Source organism: Crocodylus siamensis, chromosome 11 (genome assembly GCF_052110815.1).
Source record: "Crocodylus siamensis isolate JL-2025a chromosome 11, ASM5211081v1, whole genome shotgun sequence".
NCBI lineage: Eukaryota > Metazoa > Chordata > Crocodylia > Crocodylidae > Crocodylus > Crocodylus siamensis.
Genome location: NC_143405.1, coordinates 2934086 through 2954400, shown reverse-complemented (window position 1 = coordinate 2954400; position 20315 = coordinate 2934086). Strand labels below are relative to the sequence as shown.

Sequence of the window (20315 nt, the reverse complement as noted above, 5' to 3'; positions counted from 1 at the left end):
GCCCGCCGCCCGCCTGCGCATTGGTCACGCTCGCCTCGCTAGGCCCCCGGGGGCGGGGTTGGGTCTTGGCCCCGCCCCGAGCCGCGGCCTCGCCCCCCGGTTCCGCGGCCGGGTTGCCATGGGGACGGCGCCATGGAGGTGACAGGCAGCAACTACATCGGGGGCCGCGCGCGGGGCAGGTGGGCGGGGCCGGTGTCCCCCTCCGTGTCCCGGGTCACGTCACGTATCCTGCGTCCTGCTTTATGTACCCATGTGCCCTGTCCCGTGTCATGCACTGCCTGTCCCGTATCGTATGTCCTGTGTCCCACATCCCGCGTCCTGCTCTGCATATCCCTGGCCCCACGTCTCGTGTCCCGCATCCCACCGTGCCCGTCCTGTGTACCGTGTCCCACCTCCCACCGTGCCTGTCCTGTGTACCGTGTCCCACCTCCCGTGTCCCGCATCCCACCGTGCCCGTCCTGTGTACCGTGTCCCACCTCCCGTGTCCTGCATCCCGCCGTGCCCGTCCTGTGTACCGTGTCCCACCTCCCGTGTCCCGTATCCCGCCGTGCCCGTCCTGTGTACCGTGTCCCACCTCCCGTGTCCCGTATCCCGCCGTGCCCGTCCTGTGTACCGTGTCCCACCTCCCGTGTCCCGCATCCCACCATGCCCGTCCTGTGTACCGTGTCCCACCTCCCGTGTCCCGTATCCCGCCGTGCCCGTCCTGTGTACCGTGTCCCACCTCCCGTGTCCCGCATCCCACCATGCCCGTCTTGTGTACCGTGTCCCACCTCCCACCGTGCCCGTCCTGTGTACCGTGTCCCACCTCCCGTGTCCCGCATCCCACCGTGCCCGTCCTGTGTACCGTGTCCCACCTCCCGTGTCCTGCATCCCGCCGTGCCCGTCCTGTGTACCGTGTCCCACCTCCCGTGTCCCGTATCCCGCCGTGCCCGTCCTGTGTACCGTGTCCCACCTCCCGTGTCCCGTATCCCACCGTGCCCGTCCTGTGTACCGTGTCCCACCTCCCGTGTCCCGTATCCCGCCGTGCCCGTCCTGTGTACCGTGTCCCACCTCCCGTGTCCCGCATCCCACCATGCCCGTCTTGTGTACCGTGTCCCACCTCCCACCGTGCCCGTCCTGTGTACCGTGTCCCACCTCCTGTGTCCCGCATCCCACCGTGCCCGTCCTGTGTACCGTGTCCCACCTCCCGTGTCCCGTATCCCACCGTGCCCGTCCTGTGTACCGTGTCCTGCACCCCCATCTTGCGTCCCACGTCCTGCATCCTGTGTCCTAGGAGCCTGGCTGTGAGCATGTTACCCACTGTGCACACTACCCCCTTGCAGGTTGGAGGGAAGCGGCTGCTACATGCTCCCCACCATGAGTCAGTACAAGGGCGACATGAAAGATGGGATGTTCCATGGGAAAGGAGCCTTGTACTTCCCAAACGGAGGCAAATACGACGGTGTCTGGGACCATGGCATAGCCAAGGAGGTATGGCGCCCGTCCCTGCATGGAGTGGGGGCGGGGTGGCGGGCTCCCAGTGCCGGCGGTCCATACAGAGCTGCCGATGACGCGTCCCACCGCAGAGCGGTTTTGTATCGGTTCATCGTCAGTCAGAAATGATTCCTCTCCGATCCACTCGCCGTGCTTCATAGCTGTATGCATGAACTTGTTTTGCAGGGGAAATACACTTTTGCAGATGGCCTCGAATTCAAAGAAAAAAACTGGCATTACTGCGATGGCTACGACCGAAGGTTTTACACGGAAATCTGTTCAGGTCTCAAACCAGCAGGTACTGTGCTGCGTTCAGGCTCATGAGAGTCTGGAAGGAATTAAACCGGTGACTTGGGCTATTGAGAGAGATTAATTAAACTACATAAGTAACATGGAGCAGGGATGCTCTGGTTTATTCAGACTCCACCCGCACGACACTGCCAAAGGGCTGTTGATGGTACATCCAGTCAAGGACAAACACAATGAACGCAAGATAGCTTCTTCTTGAGTGATCCTCATGTCAGGACAGGGTACCTACCAACTTCTCATAGCTGATGAATCCTTTTGGGTTTTTCATACTTTATTCCAGTCATGCTTTTATTACAGGAAACTTAAGCCAAAAAAAGAAAATAAAAAGAAAATGTATTCATTTGCATTCGTCGTGTTGTATAATGTTCCAATGCACCTGAATAATCACAGAAATGCATGACTAGCTGCTTGACAATGACAGCTTTCTACTGGATTCATATTTGCTTTATGTACAATCTCTGCTGTTGTTAACATTCAGTGAGCACATTTACTAGCTCACCTGTGACTGGAAGGTGAAAATATTATATAATGAAATAAATAATATATTGGTAGAGTAGGCTGCACTCTTATTCACAACTTGCATTGTTTCAGTAATGACATGAAGTTATCAAGGGGCCTTTTAAGCAGGGGTGACAGCCTGCTGGCCTCAGGTTGGAGTGCTGGATGCATATTCACAGTATAGACTAGTGGGCAAATTGATCCAAGCACTTTTCTTTTCAAAACCACCCACTTCATGTCTGAGGCTTTTTGTGTGTCAGTGACTCCATCTGCAAGATGGGCATACTGAAGGCCCAGCAAAAGACTCATGGAGATCCTTGCTTACTCAAGGAGGTGAGGCAGTTAGAGTACCTGTGGTGGAAGGTGCTCTAGAGATGTAAAGACATATATATATAATTGTCAGTTATTTTGCTAGAGGAGTTCAGGCGTAAAAGAAAGCGTCTTATTTTTGTAATAAAATATGCTGCATCTTTTCAGGTATCTCACAGCTTACGAACTTAGATCCTCCCAGACCTATCCCAGAAGGATGTTATGACTGTGGTGATGGATTTTACAACCCTAACACCAGAGTTGTCACTGACTACAAGCTCAGGTTTCTGAGGAATGCAGGTACATGTTGCTTATTTTGCAGGAAGAGCCAATTGACTTTGTTTTACTCATCTTCTGTCCTGTATGACTGTCACTGACATTTACAGACCTGTGTTTAAGTTCTGAAGCCTAAGCTAAAACATTTCCAACAACATAAAATGTTTGTTTTAACTGGTTAATTATGAGCAGAGCTTATAAACCATCTTAGATGTAGTTCTCAAAACTGTAAGGGGCCTTTCACAAACAAATACAAATACACACATTTGTTCACATTTAGCAGCTTTTAAATCAAAGAGCATGCTTTTTGCTCTACTGTGGTACTCCACAAGGCTGCTATTGCAAGATATCCTTCAGTAGGTTTTATCTTGCTAGGTGCCAAGTCCGATCCTAACCTAGCCATGCACTTAAGCATGTACTTAGCATTAAACATGCAAAGCTCCTTTGATTATGGTGAGACCATTCACTTAAGGGCTTTGCGCACACTACTTTCAGGATCACATTCATGTAGAGCTGGGCAAATAAGGGACTTTCCTGTAGAAATAAAAAATTGGCTCAGACTGAACTGAAACAACTTCTAGGCTTTGGGGGTGGGGGGATTTTTGGTGGGGGGGTGTTAACTAAAAGCTTCCATTTGGATCAACCTGAAATATTTGATTCTGAATGCTTTGTTTAGTTTCTTGGTTATCTAACCTTTTTGTCTAACCCTCTACTTTTGCTTTAGATTAACTTTTAAGCCAAGTAGCAATTGAAAAAATGTCATAAGGAAGTCACAACACCATGCTTTGGTATTTCCAAAATCAAACATTTCATTTTGAAAATTTGTTAAATTTTCAAAATTCCCCTGCATTATTTTTGGCCAAAAATATTCTGAGTTTAACATGAATTTGAAACAGATTTCTGGCCTCCACCCCTTCTGGAACATTTTCCAACAAATTTACTATTTATCAACAAAAAATTCACTCAGCCTTAGTCGAGCTTTTAGAAGTGTGAATACGGTGTTGGGGGAGGAGAGGAGGGAAATGGGGAAAATAAATAATTGGAAATACCATCTGCTACAAAATATACCCTATGGTACATGGCCTATTTCATAAACCCTCAATAAAAACTGATCTAGATTATTACAAGTGGCACTGATCCAAAATACTGGAATGCAATGGGCCTACTGATGAGAAAGATAAGCAAAATGCTTTCCAAAAACACAGGAACCTACACAGATTAGTACAGGCGGGAACGCCTAGGAATTCAATTTATTGTTTTTTAACCTGTGCTTTGAACTCAGTGTCCTTTGCTACATTTATCTCCATATCCACAAGCAGTCAATCAAATCTGTTAATCAATACTCACTGCATGGACCAGCACTGACCAGTCTCACCGAGTGCTCAGAAGCAGAATACACTGCTGCCGAACTGTTTTCTGTGAACGGTCCTTGGAGAGTCCTTCACAAGAGCAAAGTTATATTTGTCACTATGGGTGTGAAGGAGGAATGTATCATGTCGGCCAGTCCCTTCCTCCAAGAGCACAAACACAATTGAAAGACCCAGCGCTTGTCCGACATCAGAGGAACTTTGACTGCCCCAAGAGGAATAATTCAGGGCAGCAGGCCATGGCAGTAAGAAAAAAACCCAGCTGTAGACAGAAGAAACTGAGGAAAGAGGTTGGAATGACAGGGAACAGATCCAGAACAGCTCCTTTATAGGTTGTGCAGGAAAGAGCAGGAAAACCTCTGGGCTTCTGGCCAAGTCTTGAAAGCATCAAAAGCAGATGGTAGGAAGCATTCAGGAAGCTCTTACAGCAGCTTGACAGGTTTACCCAAATGACACCATCTTCCTCGGTCTGGGAGTAGGATTTAAGGAGAATCCATCTCTCAGCCTTTCACCTTTGCTTTGTCACAAAGCAAGTCGCTTCACTGCCGAGTGGGAAGGCAAGAGAAGGAGGGCCCCTGTCCAGCCTGTCCCACTACCACTGAATCCAGACATCTTCCTAAAGAGCAGAGAGCAGAGAGTCTCCATTCAAATTCACTGGCAATTTTTTATTGAATCTCACTTATGCAGCATAGCCTGGAAATCCCTGCTACTTTAGCAGGACATTAGCTTTCCAAATGTGAGAGTCAGAGTCTCTCTCACATTAACTCCCATTGCATCAAAGTGCTCCAAAAGAACTACAAGGGAAATAAAGGCAGGCCCAGGGTGAGCGCAATGGAAGTAAATCGCTTTGTTTCATCTCTTGTGTCTAGCCAAGGGTTCCAAAGGTTTGTTAATGGCCTGCCAGGTCTTCTGCTATGCACAAGTTCTTCCCTGGGGATACAGTCCTTTTTGGATCTTTTTTTTCCCTCCTCAGCATCACATTATACACAAAAAAGTTCACACGTGGAGAATACACAGAAGCACATGTTTATTTGAAGACTCACTGTTTAATTTTCTTTTAGCAAGTGCTTGGTAATCTGGGCCATAGACTCCCCCTCTCCATCAGAGATGCACAGCCTTGGGGCTGCTGGCACCATCATTACCAAATCTGGCCAATATAAAGACTGGCGGAAGAATTCCCAAGTTCTCTCTTCTCAGCAAAAGCCCTCAGTGATATAATTTCCAGCTTCCTGCGAGCAAGAGAGAAGATTCTAGGATGCAAGAAGAGTAACACCATTCCAGTTGCAAGGTTTTCGAGGCTGACCCTGGAGGCCATGAGCTGTCATAGAAAAAACATGCTGCCAAAAGTGAAAACCCTTTTCTGCAGAGGTGATGGGGTAGAGAGGGATAATAGTGGAGCAGGGCCTACCTCCTTTCTAACGCAAAGTAAAGCTGCTTTTGGTACAAGATGCTTTCCTTCTTCCTGTAGCTCATGATATGACTCGTGTGATGCAGCTTCTGCTCTTGCTCCTCCTGTTCTGATATCAATTCTGCTTTGCTCCCCCATCCTTCCTGGGTTTAAGTGGCACATAGTTTGGCACTCTGCCATGGGGTAGATTTCATCTGATGTACATTGGCCCCTTAATACAGTACAGCAGAGAGGACAAGAGGACAGAGATAAATCCTACTTTCACTTACACCAGTAAAGCTCAATAGGATACGTCTGGATTTATACCTGTGCAACCAATAGCAGAATTTAGCCCAAAGCACCAAGGCAGGCAATTATTTTTTGAGAGAAAAAGTTTTGCGTTGCTTGCATCTCAAAGCAGTCAGCAATAAAGCTCTGATTTCAACAACCCTACAATCTTTTCTGTGAAAGAGTAGGCCCCAGAGTGCTTGGGTGAGGGCTTTCGGAGTAAATGATTTCAGACTGAAAAGGTCAGAAGTCAGGAGTATTAATAGAGTTTTAAAAAGCCCCAAGTTTCATTAGAGTGGAGCTGACATGATTCTGTGAGCACAACTGGTACTTCAGGTCTAAGCCTCCACAATCCCTGTGCTTCCGGCTTCCTTGGACCTTTGTTCTCTAGGCTGAGTGCTCGCCTGGTCTGAAGGAGGCTGGAAGTGAATTCGTTGCAAAAGTCAGCAGTTTGCCTTGCATGTTGGGATGGTCCAAGCACAAAAAGCCACTAGATACATCTCTGAACTGGCTTTGTTTTACAACTCATATGGAACGTGCCCCAGATCCCCTCCGAGGAACACAGACTTTGTCCGCTGTGAAGAAATGTAGTTGGGAAATACAGCCAGAACCATTTGAAAACGGTGTCTTCGTTATATGCAGCATGTCACTTTCCAGGTTGAGTTCCCACACCGAACGTGAGCCAATGTTTCACAATCACCGACATCAGAATGGGGAGAGGGGTGAGGTCTTGGTCATCTTTCAGACTGGCAGGTCTTTTTGGATAACAGGCAGTGAGTACAAGTGTGCTGTACTGCAGGGACATAGTGACCATACTTGCAAGCCATTTATTAAGCACCATTATCCTCTGCTCTCCTCTGAGGATGCCCATTCTATGGATGGAGGGAGTGGGTGAACGCTCCAGTTCCAGACTACCCCTAGTCATTGCCTGTGAATGGGAGAGCTCTGTTGGCAGGTGGCCTTTGCAATGGAAAAGGAAAGCCCTCCACAACAAAATGCATACATAAATCATATAGTATTTTCTTTCTTGGACTGCACTTAGCTTCCCATAGATTTTAACGTCTACTTATGAAACAGGACTGTTGAGTCACTTGTACAGTTGTTTCCTTTCTATTTGCCTTGAGATAACTGAATTTAGATGAGGTCTGGCTCCTACATATTGAAACTCTTAAAAGCTCTTCAAATAATTGTTCTTTGGATACTTTTTAAGCTAAAGAAATCAGTTTTGATCGGCAATAAAAGTTCATGCTATTTTAAGTGCAATGCTATAGCTATTTGCTGTTGTATATTTAATCATTTTCAATTATATGTCATGTAAAAGATTTTAGCTCTGGGGCATTTGCCAGATGGCTGATTCTGCATTTCACACAACAAAAGAAATAATGTTTGTGTAAAGCTCTGAGAAATTGTTAGTAATCAGTATATTCTACAAGGAATGGGATCCAGACCTGTTTGGGAAAAAATCAGCTTTTGCAGAGATTAATTTAGAGTGCTTTAGTCTCTACCTCTAGGCTCTGAACAAAACAAATCGTACTTATGGCTTGCTGATTTTTTTACCATTTGACAAAAGGACCGAATTTTATATTTTACATATTTTTATGACAAATGCAGTTTGTTTGCAGTTCACTGATCCTTCCTTCTCTACCTGGAGCTGGCAAACTTACTTTTGAATAAAAATAGAGGAGTGAAGAGAAGGTTGTGTACCTTTCGGTACATAAAATACAGGTGCAGTCGTGACGCCCTTCCTAACGTGTGCGCGCCATTGCTAGACTTGCAACAGGCAGTGCACTTCTCTTTGTCATCTCTTGCTTTCCTCACTCCTTTTCTCTAAGCTCCCTGACTTTCCAGGCTAATCTTTTTGAAAGAGCACAGCAAAATGATCTGACTGGTGCCATCAGATCATGTTGCTCCACTGGCTTCCTTTGTCCTCCTGCTGCATCTGCCTGCTCACATGCGAGTTCTGAGGGTTGGAGCTGGTCTCGTGCCTTATTGACTCTCTGCTGCCTAACGTCTCACAGGTGACAACTGGCTGCACCGGCGCTTCCTGCATGAGTAAGGGCTATGGAATCAGTCCCTCTAAACCAGTTGACTGTACATTGGGTTTTGTCTGTTATTCCAACTTTTAAGGGCCAGATTCAACTAAACCATGGTTTCCTCCACAGTGCTGTCTGGAAATGGTGCATTTCCCTGTTTGTTTGAGAACACAGGTCTGTGTCCTCAAAGGTATTTAGGCACCTCGTTCCCTCTGAATTTTTAAATGACTGGAAATTAGCCACCCAGGTAAGTCGTGGCCACTTCATTCCCTCAGAGGGTCAGGGCCTCTCTGCAGGCAGCCAGCATTAGGAAAGAAATGGGCATTGCTGCAGGGGCCAGCCAAAGGGGAGGAACACTGGCGGGAAGGCGATAAAAAAGGAATAATTCACTACGCCCAGCTTACAGAGAAAGAGCCATGTGCTGGCATCGTCCTGGTCACTTGGGCTGCATGGTATCTCTTATTCCCCCATCCTGCCTCTGCTGTTGTCCTTTCAGTTTAAATGCTCTATCAGGTGCATTTACTCTGTTTCCCTCACTGCAAAAGACTATGAAAGCCACAAATACCACCAAGGAGCTCTGTGCTCTGTAACCTGGAGAGCATTTCTTAATAGATTTGGCCTACACCTGTTCTTAGACAATTTACCTCTTTCAAGAACAAGATTATTAACCTGTGGGCTTGGCCTTCTCTACTGTAAGTGGCATGGCTGACATGGTGGTAATGGAAATACATGCATCATGTTACTAAATCGCTGCAATCGTTTCAGTAACTATAACCTTTGCTGAAATATTGTTCCTTGTGGCTTCCTGATTCTGAAATAATTATCACTTTGAAACCTGTGAAGGTTTCAGCTCCAGGAAGCAGCACGCCAAGAATAACAACTTTGTTTGTGTGTTAACCATCCCATTGTGAATCCAATTAGAAAGTTTTGACACAAGTATTGCAGGGGCTTGTGTTTAGCTACACTGTACATGTGAAAACAAGATGGAAAGTTCATTTCAGGGCCATTTTGGAGGGGCAGTAATTAAGTGGAAGTGGAAGGGTGAGAATCTGTGGGTGGAAGTGGAGGTTAATTGAATATTTTCCATTTTCTTGCCAACCGTGATGGTGGGGAGGTCAGGCATGATGAGGAAAGGGGTGCTGGGGTTTTGGGGAGGGGCAGTGGAAGTTGCTAGGGTGGATCATTGGAGCTGATGGCTGTGATGCTATCACGGGCAGCTGTAATTGGGAATGGAAGAACACAATAAGCTGCTCTGCAGGTGACGAGAAAGAAATTAATTTATGCTGTTATTTACAGAGCACATAAGGGTGTGCTTGGCACCTGACAAACGTAGCAGAGAACGCTACTTCTGTCCAAAGGAGCAACCTCAGTGCAAGGTGCCTTGTCATACCAGGAGGGACTTAACTGCTGTGGGGTCAGTCGTGGGTTTTGGGAGTGAACCCTCATACAGAGGCAGAAGACAGTACGGAGAAGAGGTGCAAGGTGAACAGTGCTTGTTTCCTTCTCAGTAAGAGTATTTCTCATGCCTGACTTCAGGAGAAGGCCTGCATTTGGCTTGCAGCAGGCTGAAGTAGAGGGGGAGTTAGCCGTGTTAGTCTGAAGTCCAGCAGCCTGTGCATTTCAGAATGAGTTAGACTGTAAGGTGCCCCCTGCCCTGCCTTCTACCAGAGTGAGAAGACCAGAGCTGGAGTGGGAACAAGCAGACAAGGCAGTGAGACATCCCATGTGCACTGGACTTTCATTTTCTACAAATGCCCTAGCACAGCCAAACTCAAAAGCAACCTCAGTTCCTTGCAGAGGGAAGATACAAAACCAAGTGAATGAATTTTGACTTTAGCAAGAAAAGAGCAGACTCAGAATGCATCCATATGTCCTCTACCCTGCCATCTTCCAACCTGCCTACGCATCACAAAGTGGTCTCAGATGCAAATTGTTACAAGGAAGGATTGTAAACCCTTAACCCTCCACAAAAATGTTTTCTTGGCTTTTCAGCAACCTTCACTCAAGTCCTTTGAAACACGGCAGGTGCCTAAATGAACAGAATTCTTCTAAACAAACTGTTCCAGCGAAGGTTTCCAGAAGCAGCATAGCCCTGGTAGGGTAACTACAACTGAACACAGGCATTGTAACCCCAGCACTGGGCATTTTAATAGCAAAAATTAAGCTTGCCTGATTTGGAATGCATTTCCAAGGATCCCTGGGCAGCACCTGGAGCAAGGCCAGCCTCAGTTTTCAGCCTTTCGTGAAGTCTAATCCCAGCTGAGCCATGAAGCTGCAGTGGGTAGTCAGGCAAATCCCCTGCATTGGTGCCTTACCGCTAGACACCTGAATAAGCAGGCTAATGGTCAGAAGTGTGGAGTACCCACCACACCCAGCTAATTCACTAGGAGCAAAATTAAGAGTGAGATGTAGTGCTTATCAAAACACCTCCGGCAGGACAACTCTTGCCAGCAGACTCAGAAGCAGAGAGAAATATGGGCATTGTCTTGCCTTGGAATCAGTAGTTGTTGGAAGGAATGAATAGGGAACTGGGTTACTTATGAGACACCAGTTGGGATGTCAAGCTCACCATTAGAGTTGCCTACAATGTGCCTTCTTTCTAAATTACCGTCTGTTCCAGAAAAACGTAGTAGTCTCTAACATACACTCATTAAGTCTTACAAGCTGAATTCCCCTCTCCAGCTTCCACACATGTCGTGGCTGCAGTCTGGGGGCTGCCAGGGAGAGGCTGCAGATGGTTTCTGGGGTGGTTTCTGGAGACCTCAGTCCCTACTTAGTGACAACAATAATCTAAAATAAAAAAGCAGAGCAGTTATGCTAATTCATCCCAGCTGAGAATCTAGCCCACGGGAAGCATGGAAGCAGACTGGGCTCGCTCAGATTTCGTTGAAGTTTTCATGCCCAGCCATTTGCTTTGCTTTCAGCATGTAAACGTGATCTGTCCCTGTTTTAACAAAATCTCTTCCATGCCCGTGTGCTCTGCGGAGGCCACTGAGAAAAAGGGAAAAAGGACAAACTTTTAAAGAGAAACGAGCTGAAATAAAATTTAACATGCAACATAAAAACCCACATATACCTCATTGTGTGCAGGGTGATAATTTACAGTTGATTAAAGAGTTTGTGTTTTTTTAAATCTTTTTTTAAAGGGAAAATTACTTCTGAAGGTGAAGATGTGCTTAGACAATCATATTAACATATTCAAACAATTGCAATTTGCAAAATAGTAATTACAACTCGCTATCTGGCAGCATTAATCAAACTTCAAGGTTTAATTCCATTTTAAATATTGATGAAATGTGATTCTCCAATCTAACCCTGGTGTTGCAGGGTTATGGAAGCAGCCAGTGACAGAGAAAGGGGAGCGTGCAGTTAACAAGCAGCTGCCACAAAGAAGGATCGGCATCTGTGATTTAAATTGTTAGCTGCACAGTCAGGTAGAGTGTAAAAAGGGTAGTCAAGAGGCTGTTAAGTCCATTGCTGCCAATTACTAACAATCAGGGAGGAGCTTTAAGACTTGTTCAGTACAATAAACCCAGTTTGTCTTGTTTCAGGGGTTACTACTGAAGAGGTTGCAGCTGCACTGATTCAAATAGCCCTAAAACTACAGTAATTATCAACCAGTCTCCTTTAGTGTGGCAAAAGTATGTTTTACCATAGCTTAACTCTTTACATTCTAATATTTCTCTGCCTCTTTACATGTAGCTAGCCCCTAGAGCCATTCTCAGCTCTGTTTTTTCAGTTCTTCTAGCTGTCCTGGATAGGGCCTTTCCCTTGGTCCCGACCTCAGCCACTGGAAAACTTGTGCGGTGTCCACCAACTGGACAGTAGCCCTGGATATTTTCCTCACTGTTGGGACTATAGAGTCCTTACATCTGTTTTCTTTCTTTGGTTACCAGTGTGTCTTGCCCACCTTCCCGGGACACAGCCCTGCTGGAAACAGGGATTACAAGGTACTGAGAACTTGGAGGATGGGGGCTTGAAACCAGGCCCTGTCAGATCCTCTGCACTTTCTTTTCCACTCAGGTTCTCTCTCCAATTCTCCGCTCAGTTTTCAGTAAGGAGCTCCTTTACTGAAGTTCAGTAGCAAATAAAATGTGAGCATGCAGAAGGATGGGATGGAAAAGCCTACTGAAAATATTCGAAAGTCAGGGTACACTACTGCCTGGAAGGAAATGTGGAGTTTGGTCACTCTCACCCAGAGAAGATACAGGAGAGATGGTGTCTAGGAATCAGCAAGGAACGTGCTAGAGGTAGAGAGCTCACAAGATTCGGGATCGAGAGGAGAGAAATAAAAGGGGAGATGGCAGAGAGATGCAAAGTACTAAGCACAGGCAAGGAAAATCAGATGCTTTTAATTAACCCTCTCCCATAATACACCATTGAAATCAACACTAGCCGAATCAACTTGGACTTCACCTTGAAAGTCATCATTTGTCACAGTCTTTGTCAGTGCTTATTTACTATTATTTAATTTGCATAGTCAGAGCACCACGTAAGCTGAGTCACGGTAGTGTTTGCATTGGAAGAGAATCTAAAATCCTTAGTAGAAATGGATTTTTTATCTGGTTGTCTCCTGAAAGAATGGCTTATTCTGTGCCAGTCTGGATAAACCCAGCACCTGGTGAAAAATCATCATCTGAATCTGCCTTTCGTATTGGTCAGCTGGGCACCACAATTACATGCCCATATACATGTCTTTCGAGGAAGGCAGTCTTACTTGGTGCGGCTCATCTGATTTCTCACCTTCTTATTAAGACACAAGATACCAGGATAAGTGACAAGGGATGTTTAGCAGACAGAGATTTGGGCCGATTTCTTCATTTCAACAGAAACAGACAGAATTAAATTTTTCCAACGTTCCTCACACCTGGAACAGCCGCTCTTATATCAAGGCAGTACCACCACAAACGCCTGCAGCACACTAACAGCCACAACACTGTCACATCGAGATACTTACTGGGACCACTTCCACAACATCTAGCTCGTAGAAATAGGAGCTGGCATGAGAAATGGGGGCAGGGGGCGGAGGCAGGCATAACACAATTTATTGACAACACCCTTTTATACTCCTGCTACAGACTTCAGGAGGATCTTTGTGTAGGGACCCCTGACCCAGACTTTAAACAAACATCTATTTTTTTCTTTAAAGTCTTTCCTGTTAAAGAGCATATTCTAGTGATACTTATTTCCTCAGAGGTTCATTCTGGGCGAGTTGCTACTGACACATTCATTACAAGGAAAAGGGAGCAAGAGGATGCATCATATCCATGGGCAAAGACAGACGCGTATCCACTTAGGACTTTGCATAAGAATGACATCGCTGTATCACAGCCTACGGCAGCTGAAGCAAATCTATAGGCTAAATTAAACAGGTGGAAGGCAGTCCCGCCGTCCCAGTCCCGGACGGAAGGGTGGCACTGAAATCTATGCTGCTGATTAGCAAAGAGAGCTTTTACAAAATATCGCCTGATGCATGGAGCGGAGAGAGAGAGGTGGTGACACAAGCACAAAACACCCGCTTTGTCTATGAAACAGTAACCGGACACAAGAGTGACCCAGAGAAAAGCGTCTCTCATGGAAAACTTCTGGTCATTCACCGCAACCTCTGACTATTGTTTGGAGAGGGGGAAAGGGACAAATGCCACCAGTTAGACTTGGGACAGAAGCCTTGGCATGTGCTTTAGCTAAGTGTGCATTCACTTCAAGTGAAGCAGGCAAGAGCAAGCACTCGATCTGCTTGTACCAGAAAAAAAAAATGTGTATGGGGAGGCAGCATTAACAAAGGAAGAAAGAGAAGAGAAGAGCGTGGAGAACTGGATTCAAAGCCTGCTGAAATCAAGGGGGCTCGAGCAGGTGCTTAGACTTTTGCAGAATCAGGACCTAACTGTCTATACGAGCCTTTAGTTTGCTTCACATCTCCTTAGACCGTCACTGTTGCGTTTATATAGCGTTAACACTGAATGTGCTGCTACTGCAGTTTAACTTAAAGTTCCACCTCAAAGGCAGACAACTCCCTTCCTCATTAGTGACACATTTCTTTTCTAGTCTAATAAAAGACCAGGTCATTGGGCTGTAAGCATTGCTGGTATCAAGAGCCTAGAAATTTCAGTCCAGGCTGGTTAGCAGCACAAATTGCAAACAGTTTAACTGGGCTTCAGAGGCAAGCAGAAGTAGCTCAACTTTAATTTGGATACAAATAAGCATGGGTACGGTTTTAAGTAGCATAGCTTCTTTTGTTGCGTTTTCTTTTACCTGATCCGCTACACAGACTTTTCTTTTCCTGTCACCACCATGGTATAAGTCCGTCTAACGAGTTTTGCAGACAGGCTGTTTTGATCACTTGAATTGAAAGCCCCTAACTATTCATGATTGTCAAGTTATAATTTTCTGTAATTATTCAAAATATTTCTATTCACCCTTTGCTGGATAGGTATTTTTTCCCCAAGTGCCTTTGTGATTTTCATTTTTTACTCTATTACTGTGCTCTGTGATTTACTACCATGGCAGACATTGAATAATTGCGAGGAATACAGAAGATTGTCTACAACACTTATATCAGCTGGTGTTCCAGGTTGTCAATATCTGGGATAACAGGGCTTTTTTTAATCATGGTTTTGGAAGAAAAGCTGTGAAACACTGGGTTTGTTTTCTGGACACTTCACCAACTGCACGTGTCATAATCGGACACCAGCACAGACACAGAATTAAGGTCAGCGTTCATTACTGACGCTCGCACGCTGTCTGCTGCCAGTAGTCACGGGCAGTCGTCAGAAATGACACTGTTTGTAGGAAAGCCTTCTAATTCTTTCCCTTATTTCCAAACAGTTAATGTTACAAACAGGACTAACACACAGAGCGCCTGTCTGAGCTATGCAGCACCAATTGAACCTGTGATATCTGACCCTTTCTTTGTCTCCTTTTCAGATGATGATGAACATGAATGGATCATTCGGACTTGCCGAAAAGGTTGGGATGAGATCATTGGACGTAAACTAAACCCTGAGCACTGATTTTGCTTTTACTGCGATTTTGGAAAGCCGTGAATTTGCTTCATCCTTAAGTCTAAATTTCCTTGTGGATCTACACCAGCCCCTACGCGAATGTAGCTTTTGTTAGTATAATAAAGCTGGAAGCAGGATTTAATCAGTTGTGTTCACGCAAAGTCATGGAAGCAAGCACATTATACTTATCCTAATATTCATGAGAGGTGTGCAGTGCAGTAGGATCTCAATACGTAACACATGATTAAGCCTCAAAACAATCTGCCAGAAAGAATACCTCAAATTCAGTGTTTGAAGCCATTCAGCTCCGTCTTAATCAACATTATTTCCATGGGTCCTAGTTAGCTGTCCTGGTGAATTCCTTTCCTCTCCCTTTGCACAGTACTTTGATATTGATTGATCATTGTAATAATGTATACCAGAACCATTCTTTAATGACTGGTTTGCTAACTAGGAAATTATATCCATTTACCACGAACATTTGTTGAACTCTCCTGAAGCCAGAGTTTAACAAAATAATACAAGAGAAAAACTGGGTGGGTTGCTGCCTGATGAGTAAGCCAGAAAGTATTTAAAAATAAAATAAAATGGAATTACATCATTTTCTTGATGTAAGTGCCAGCACTTCTACTTGCATGAACTTTATTTATTACACAAATAAGACATTTACAAAGCACAACATTAAAAGTATGTAACAAAACAGACATTGGTTTTACAAAAAAGTGCTTACAATTTAGTTTTAGGTTTTTGTTTTTGTTTTTTTTAATAAATATTAGTCTTGACTGTCCACTCATTCAAAGGATTTTCTTTAACCATTGTAGCCAAGACATGCATCATTGCAACATGTTACAGTGAAACGATCAGCTTTTGAAATAAAACTCTTGATAAGTGTCTATAGTTAGCATCGTGTTACTAGGTCTGACTATATCACTGAGAGCAGCAGTGCAGGCTTTTTCCCCTTGTTCCCCCATCCCAAATAATAAGTCATGTAAGCACCTTTATCTGGGGTACTGGGGTTAACCTACTTGAGCCCAAAACCAATATAGTTTGGAAATAAAATTGTAAACCACTCCGTTTTCAGACCCCCGTTGTATGTATTTCTCTTGTTCACTTCTAGTGGAAAGTTTGCCTCTCACTAGCTACCCTCACAGGATTCAGTCTTTTTTTTTTTGTAAATAGCCATTGGAAAACTTTAATACACAGAGTCTGCAGTACTACACCATGACCCATTTGGCAATTACTGAACAAACAAAGTAAATGAGAAGGGTTTTAAAAAAAAAACAAAACCTATGGACAGGAGATGAATGCAAATGACCTGAGATAAGGTTTGGTTCAATGGCAACAGTCAATGTGAAATGCATTGTGAAAGAAAGTATTGAATAAATTAGAGGATTTCTTACATTCTTGGTACAGTCGAGTATTTTCCATACACATAATTAGCTCTAAAACTGCACAAGCTGAATTGCTTCCAGTTTTTGCAAACAATTTGGGCTTAACACAACAGAGCCTGATTTCTGAATTAGCAAAGCTGCTCGTGGCTACTTATCGAGGAGATTTCCCTTGAGCATGAGTTGTACGGTGCAATACTCTCTACATGTCTAGTGGGGACTCCACTTACACTATACATATTTGGTCAGAAACATCTATGCTACATTAGCCCTGTGCTTCGCATTCTGATCCTGTCAGTGGTAACAGCTACAAAAACTTGGATGTACAGTACATTATACAAGTCTGACTTGGTCAATCACTATAGTGGTTATTTAGCAGATCTACTCAGCAGCTTTGCTCCCCCTTGCCCTGCTGAGACGGAAGATAAACGTATCAAACCATTTTCTTGTTAAAAAAACCAAAAAACAAGTTGTGGAAATCTCGACTACCAGGGGTCACCAGGTCAGGTTACAGCGTGGAATCGTCTTCAGTCTTAAAGCGAAGAGCCACCCATGAGTTTATGACACGAGTCCCACAAGGAAATGATCGTTGGAATGAGCAAGCATGAATGGAGGAGGAGGTGGGGGCCTGGCAACTGTCCCAAGCACATCAGCTTTTCAAGGCCATTTCATGTGGACACAAAGCAACTACAACCTCGCTGCAACAAACACCGACAATCTGAATGCTCCATTACAGCCAACAAAAGCATGCCCAGTTCTCTTGCTCGTTGTTTCATACAGAAAAAAGCAGGGTGGGGGGAGAATCTGGCTTATCGGTGACTAAAAACAGACGCAAATTTTTACCGTTGCCTTCTCAGAGGGGCAATAACAGTGAATTCTGGAACAACATTGCCCAATTGGATCACAGATGCAGATGAGTGTCTCTTGATTGGTTAAGTTCAATGGAAACTATTATTCACTTCTCAGGAGGTGCATAATAGTATTTTACGGACTTCTAATTTCATATCCCCTTTCAAATGTTAATTTAAGCTGGAGGTAAAGCAGCTCACTGATGGCTGCAGTTAGACAGAATTCTGACCTAACCATCTGTATCATTATAACACTGAACGTATGTAACAATGGGCGCATCTACATGTGCAATTAATTTGAAGCAATAAACTCCGGCGCTTTTTTTTTTGCGCTGGAGTTTTTTGCTCCTGGGTCCACTATTTGAACGTTTGCCTGGAACTGCAGCATATTGAGCCAGGTTACAGCAGCCCCAGCTGGCAGGGGGCCCCGGGGTCAGGATGCCAACCTGAAGCTGCTCCGACCCAGCCCAATGTGCCACAAAGGGCCTGGCTGGGGTGTGGGGGAAAGATGGCAGGTGGTTCCTGTACTGAAGCACCCTCCTGGCCCAGCCAGCCGGGTCGGCATCTACACATGCATTGCTGCAGAGTAAAAAAACTCCGCAGCAAGGTCGTACTTGTATTCACAAGTTCGTTAGTTACTCCAGCCTGATAGCCCTGCACATGTAGATGCAAGACACTGTGAAGCTCAGTAGTCTGCTCTGCAGTAAATGTCTCATGTAGATGTGGCCAGTATCTGTTCACCTCCTTTCTCAGCTCAGTTACTTCTCAGGTCAGGAGATCTTAACGGTCACCTCGACAGAATCCATGTCTGCTTCTGCAATTTGCTATATGAAGTCCCTGTGGCAAGCACGCCTCACTATAGCTAGAGCCATGTGCCCAAGAAGCTCGGGCACAGTGAGGTGATGGGGCATATCCCAGAGAGATTTTGCCACGTTTGACTACGGCTTGCCCAATGCTAGCACGACAGCCATCCTAACCCACATTGGGAACTGAGCCAGGAATTTCCAGAGCGCAAAGAATGGGTATTTAAGACTGAGCTGAAAAAAAACCCCAACAGGCAGCAAGTCAGGCCAGCGCTGGTCTGTGCAGCTCAGGCCACTCGCCGAGAGAGAAGCTGTTACATAGCAGCTACAAGAAAATCAAGAGGAGACAGCAAAAATAGCAACGCTAGCCCGTGAAACGCTATTTCAGAGTTTCTTCCCTGGCCCAGAGTGAGACATAGCAGCGAGACCGCCCACATGCACAAGCACTCGCCAGCACGGGAGAGGGCAGCCTGGCCCTTTGCAAGCCGTCACTTCAGACCACCTTAACCCAAGCAGCCTGCTCTCTTTGGTGAGCTCTGGGCAGGAGCGGGGACACACCAGCAATGGCTTGCAACACAAAGACAGAGGGAAGCATCAAAAGAAGCTGCTGGATCAACTTGTCTGGCCTTTAAACAACCCATGCACACTCTGTCCTTGCCTGCTGCATGCTTGCAGCCGTGGGCTCTTCCTACCTGGCCTGCAGGCACTCTTTAAACCAGGTTGTTTTTATCTGTTTTTAAAAATCAAAAGCGAAAAAAAAAAAAAGAGAAGTCACAGCCTCAGTTCCCACTGCGCCTGTGCCCACAGGTCCAGCAACCCAGTGACCACTTTCACAGGCTACACATTTGCTGCTGAAGTCTCTCCAGGGTCTGCACCCAAGCAAACTAAACCCTCTACATTCACAGCCCAGCTTCCAGCTGGGATCTGACCAGAGAGATGCCTAGCTTCCGGGTCCCAGTCTGGGGTAGGTACGTGCTGGAATCCCCCATTCATGACTCCAGGTGAACAAGGAGCAGGCCAGCTGGGGGGAAGACATGAAAACTGGGCTGATGGTCACTGAAGACAGCTGGGTCTTTTGCTTAAAGCCCTGGGAGGCAGTCAGGAGCTGTGCAGAGCACTCACCTGCCTCTGACACCCACTCCCTCGGTGACCTTGGCTGAGCTACCCAACCTCTGTCTTTGTTTCCCAACCTGCTAAATCTGGGATATGAAAGTGGACTTACCTTCCAGGGACGGTTCCTGGATTTGTGGTTTTAAAGCGCTTTGAGGACAAAGGGCTCTATTCCCTGCTGGCATACTTTCTGTTGATTTAATGGCATTACAACAATCAGAGAACGTGGAACCAGAGGTTCTGCTCAAGTGCCGAGCAGCTGAGGCTATGGGCCCATGTCAGATCTCTCTCTCGCTTGCGGAAGAAAGGAGTGGACCACTGGATTCAACGGTTTCACTGGTGCAAAACGATCCAATGACCCCCTTTCATTTCTCCGCTCTATTTTAGAAGGTAACGATCGGAGCTACCCCTGGCTCAGCGTTCAATAGCTCTCTCCCCATTTCTGTCCTTTTGGAAGCAATAATGGTGTAAGTGCGGTCGTCACTAATTTTGGCTAGGCATGGCATCACCTCAGGGAGACTCACTGTCATTCTACAAGTCCACAAGAAACAAGTGAAAATGCAACTGTGCACTCAACACACACACACTGTGCTGCTGGCGGGGGAAAATACCGGCTGTTAGGTGCTGGTTGGTGGGAATAACAGAAATGCGGGAATGGACTTTCTCCAGCATGACTGATCCTAGTTGCCTTGGACTGGACACAGTATTTCAACGACTGAGGGGCAGTGGTGCTGGTAGCGCCATGGACAGATGAGGAAGAGTTCGCGCAGTCAATACTGAAATAGGATGACCTAATGGAAGAAATGTGAATGGAGCGTTAGCTGGCACAGAAGCAAACCGACAAGACAGGAGACTCCCATTTCTAAGTAACATGAACATAAGAGGGTTGCTTAATCAGGGATTTTCCCCCCACTGGCCTGCTTCTTTTTGTAAAACACGGTTTGGACTCAGGCCTCAGCAATCCTCCTCCCAGAATAATGCCACTTCGGGAGAGGAGAACTGCACTGTGCATCAGGCGTCTGAACAGGAGGTAATGGGGATATATTAATACCAGGCAGATCTTCAGCTTTCAAGTCATCCCTTAAGGCAAATCTATGCCAGCAGTTAAGATGAGATCGGGACTTTCACCCATTCCCGTTAGTCCTTCTGCTCATAAAAACAAAGCAGCCTGGTCTGTGCGTGTGTGCACACTCCCCCCCTTGCACTGGGAACCAGAGCCCTAGGG

At 45.8% G+C, this 20315-nt stretch overlaps 2 protein-coding genes across 6 annotated transcripts in view; one reads left to right on the top strand and one right to left on the bottom strand.

Moving 5' to 3' along the window:
* The first annotated feature begins 83 nt into the window (after positions 1-83).
* On the top strand, positions 84-15419 carry MORN5 (MORN repeat containing 5). The gene is made up of 5 exons (XM_090021257.1): positions 84-179; positions 1323-1470; positions 1660-1771; positions 2758-2889; positions 14865-15419. Exons 1-5 carry the CDS (start codon positions 133-135, stop codon positions 14948-14950), a joined length of 525 nt encoding a protein of 174 aa, XP_089877383.1. The 5' UTR covers positions 84-132; the 3' UTR covers positions 14951-15419.
* Positions 1826-20315, bottom strand: part of LHX6 (LIM homeobox 6) — a 35855-nt gene continuing 17365 nt past the window's right edge. For 4 of the 5 annotated variants that reach the window (XM_090021249.1, XM_090021253.1, XM_090021247.1 and 1 more), the window contains one exon: positions 15567-19881. In XM_090021249.1, coding sequence (XP_089877375.1) covers positions 19861-19881 — 21 coding nt within the window. In that variant the 3' untranslated portion in view covers positions 15567-19860. Of the gene's footprint in view, positions 2084-15566; positions 19882-20315 lie in introns of those variants that run through there. The other variant, XM_090021248.1, reaches the window with a different exon arrangement.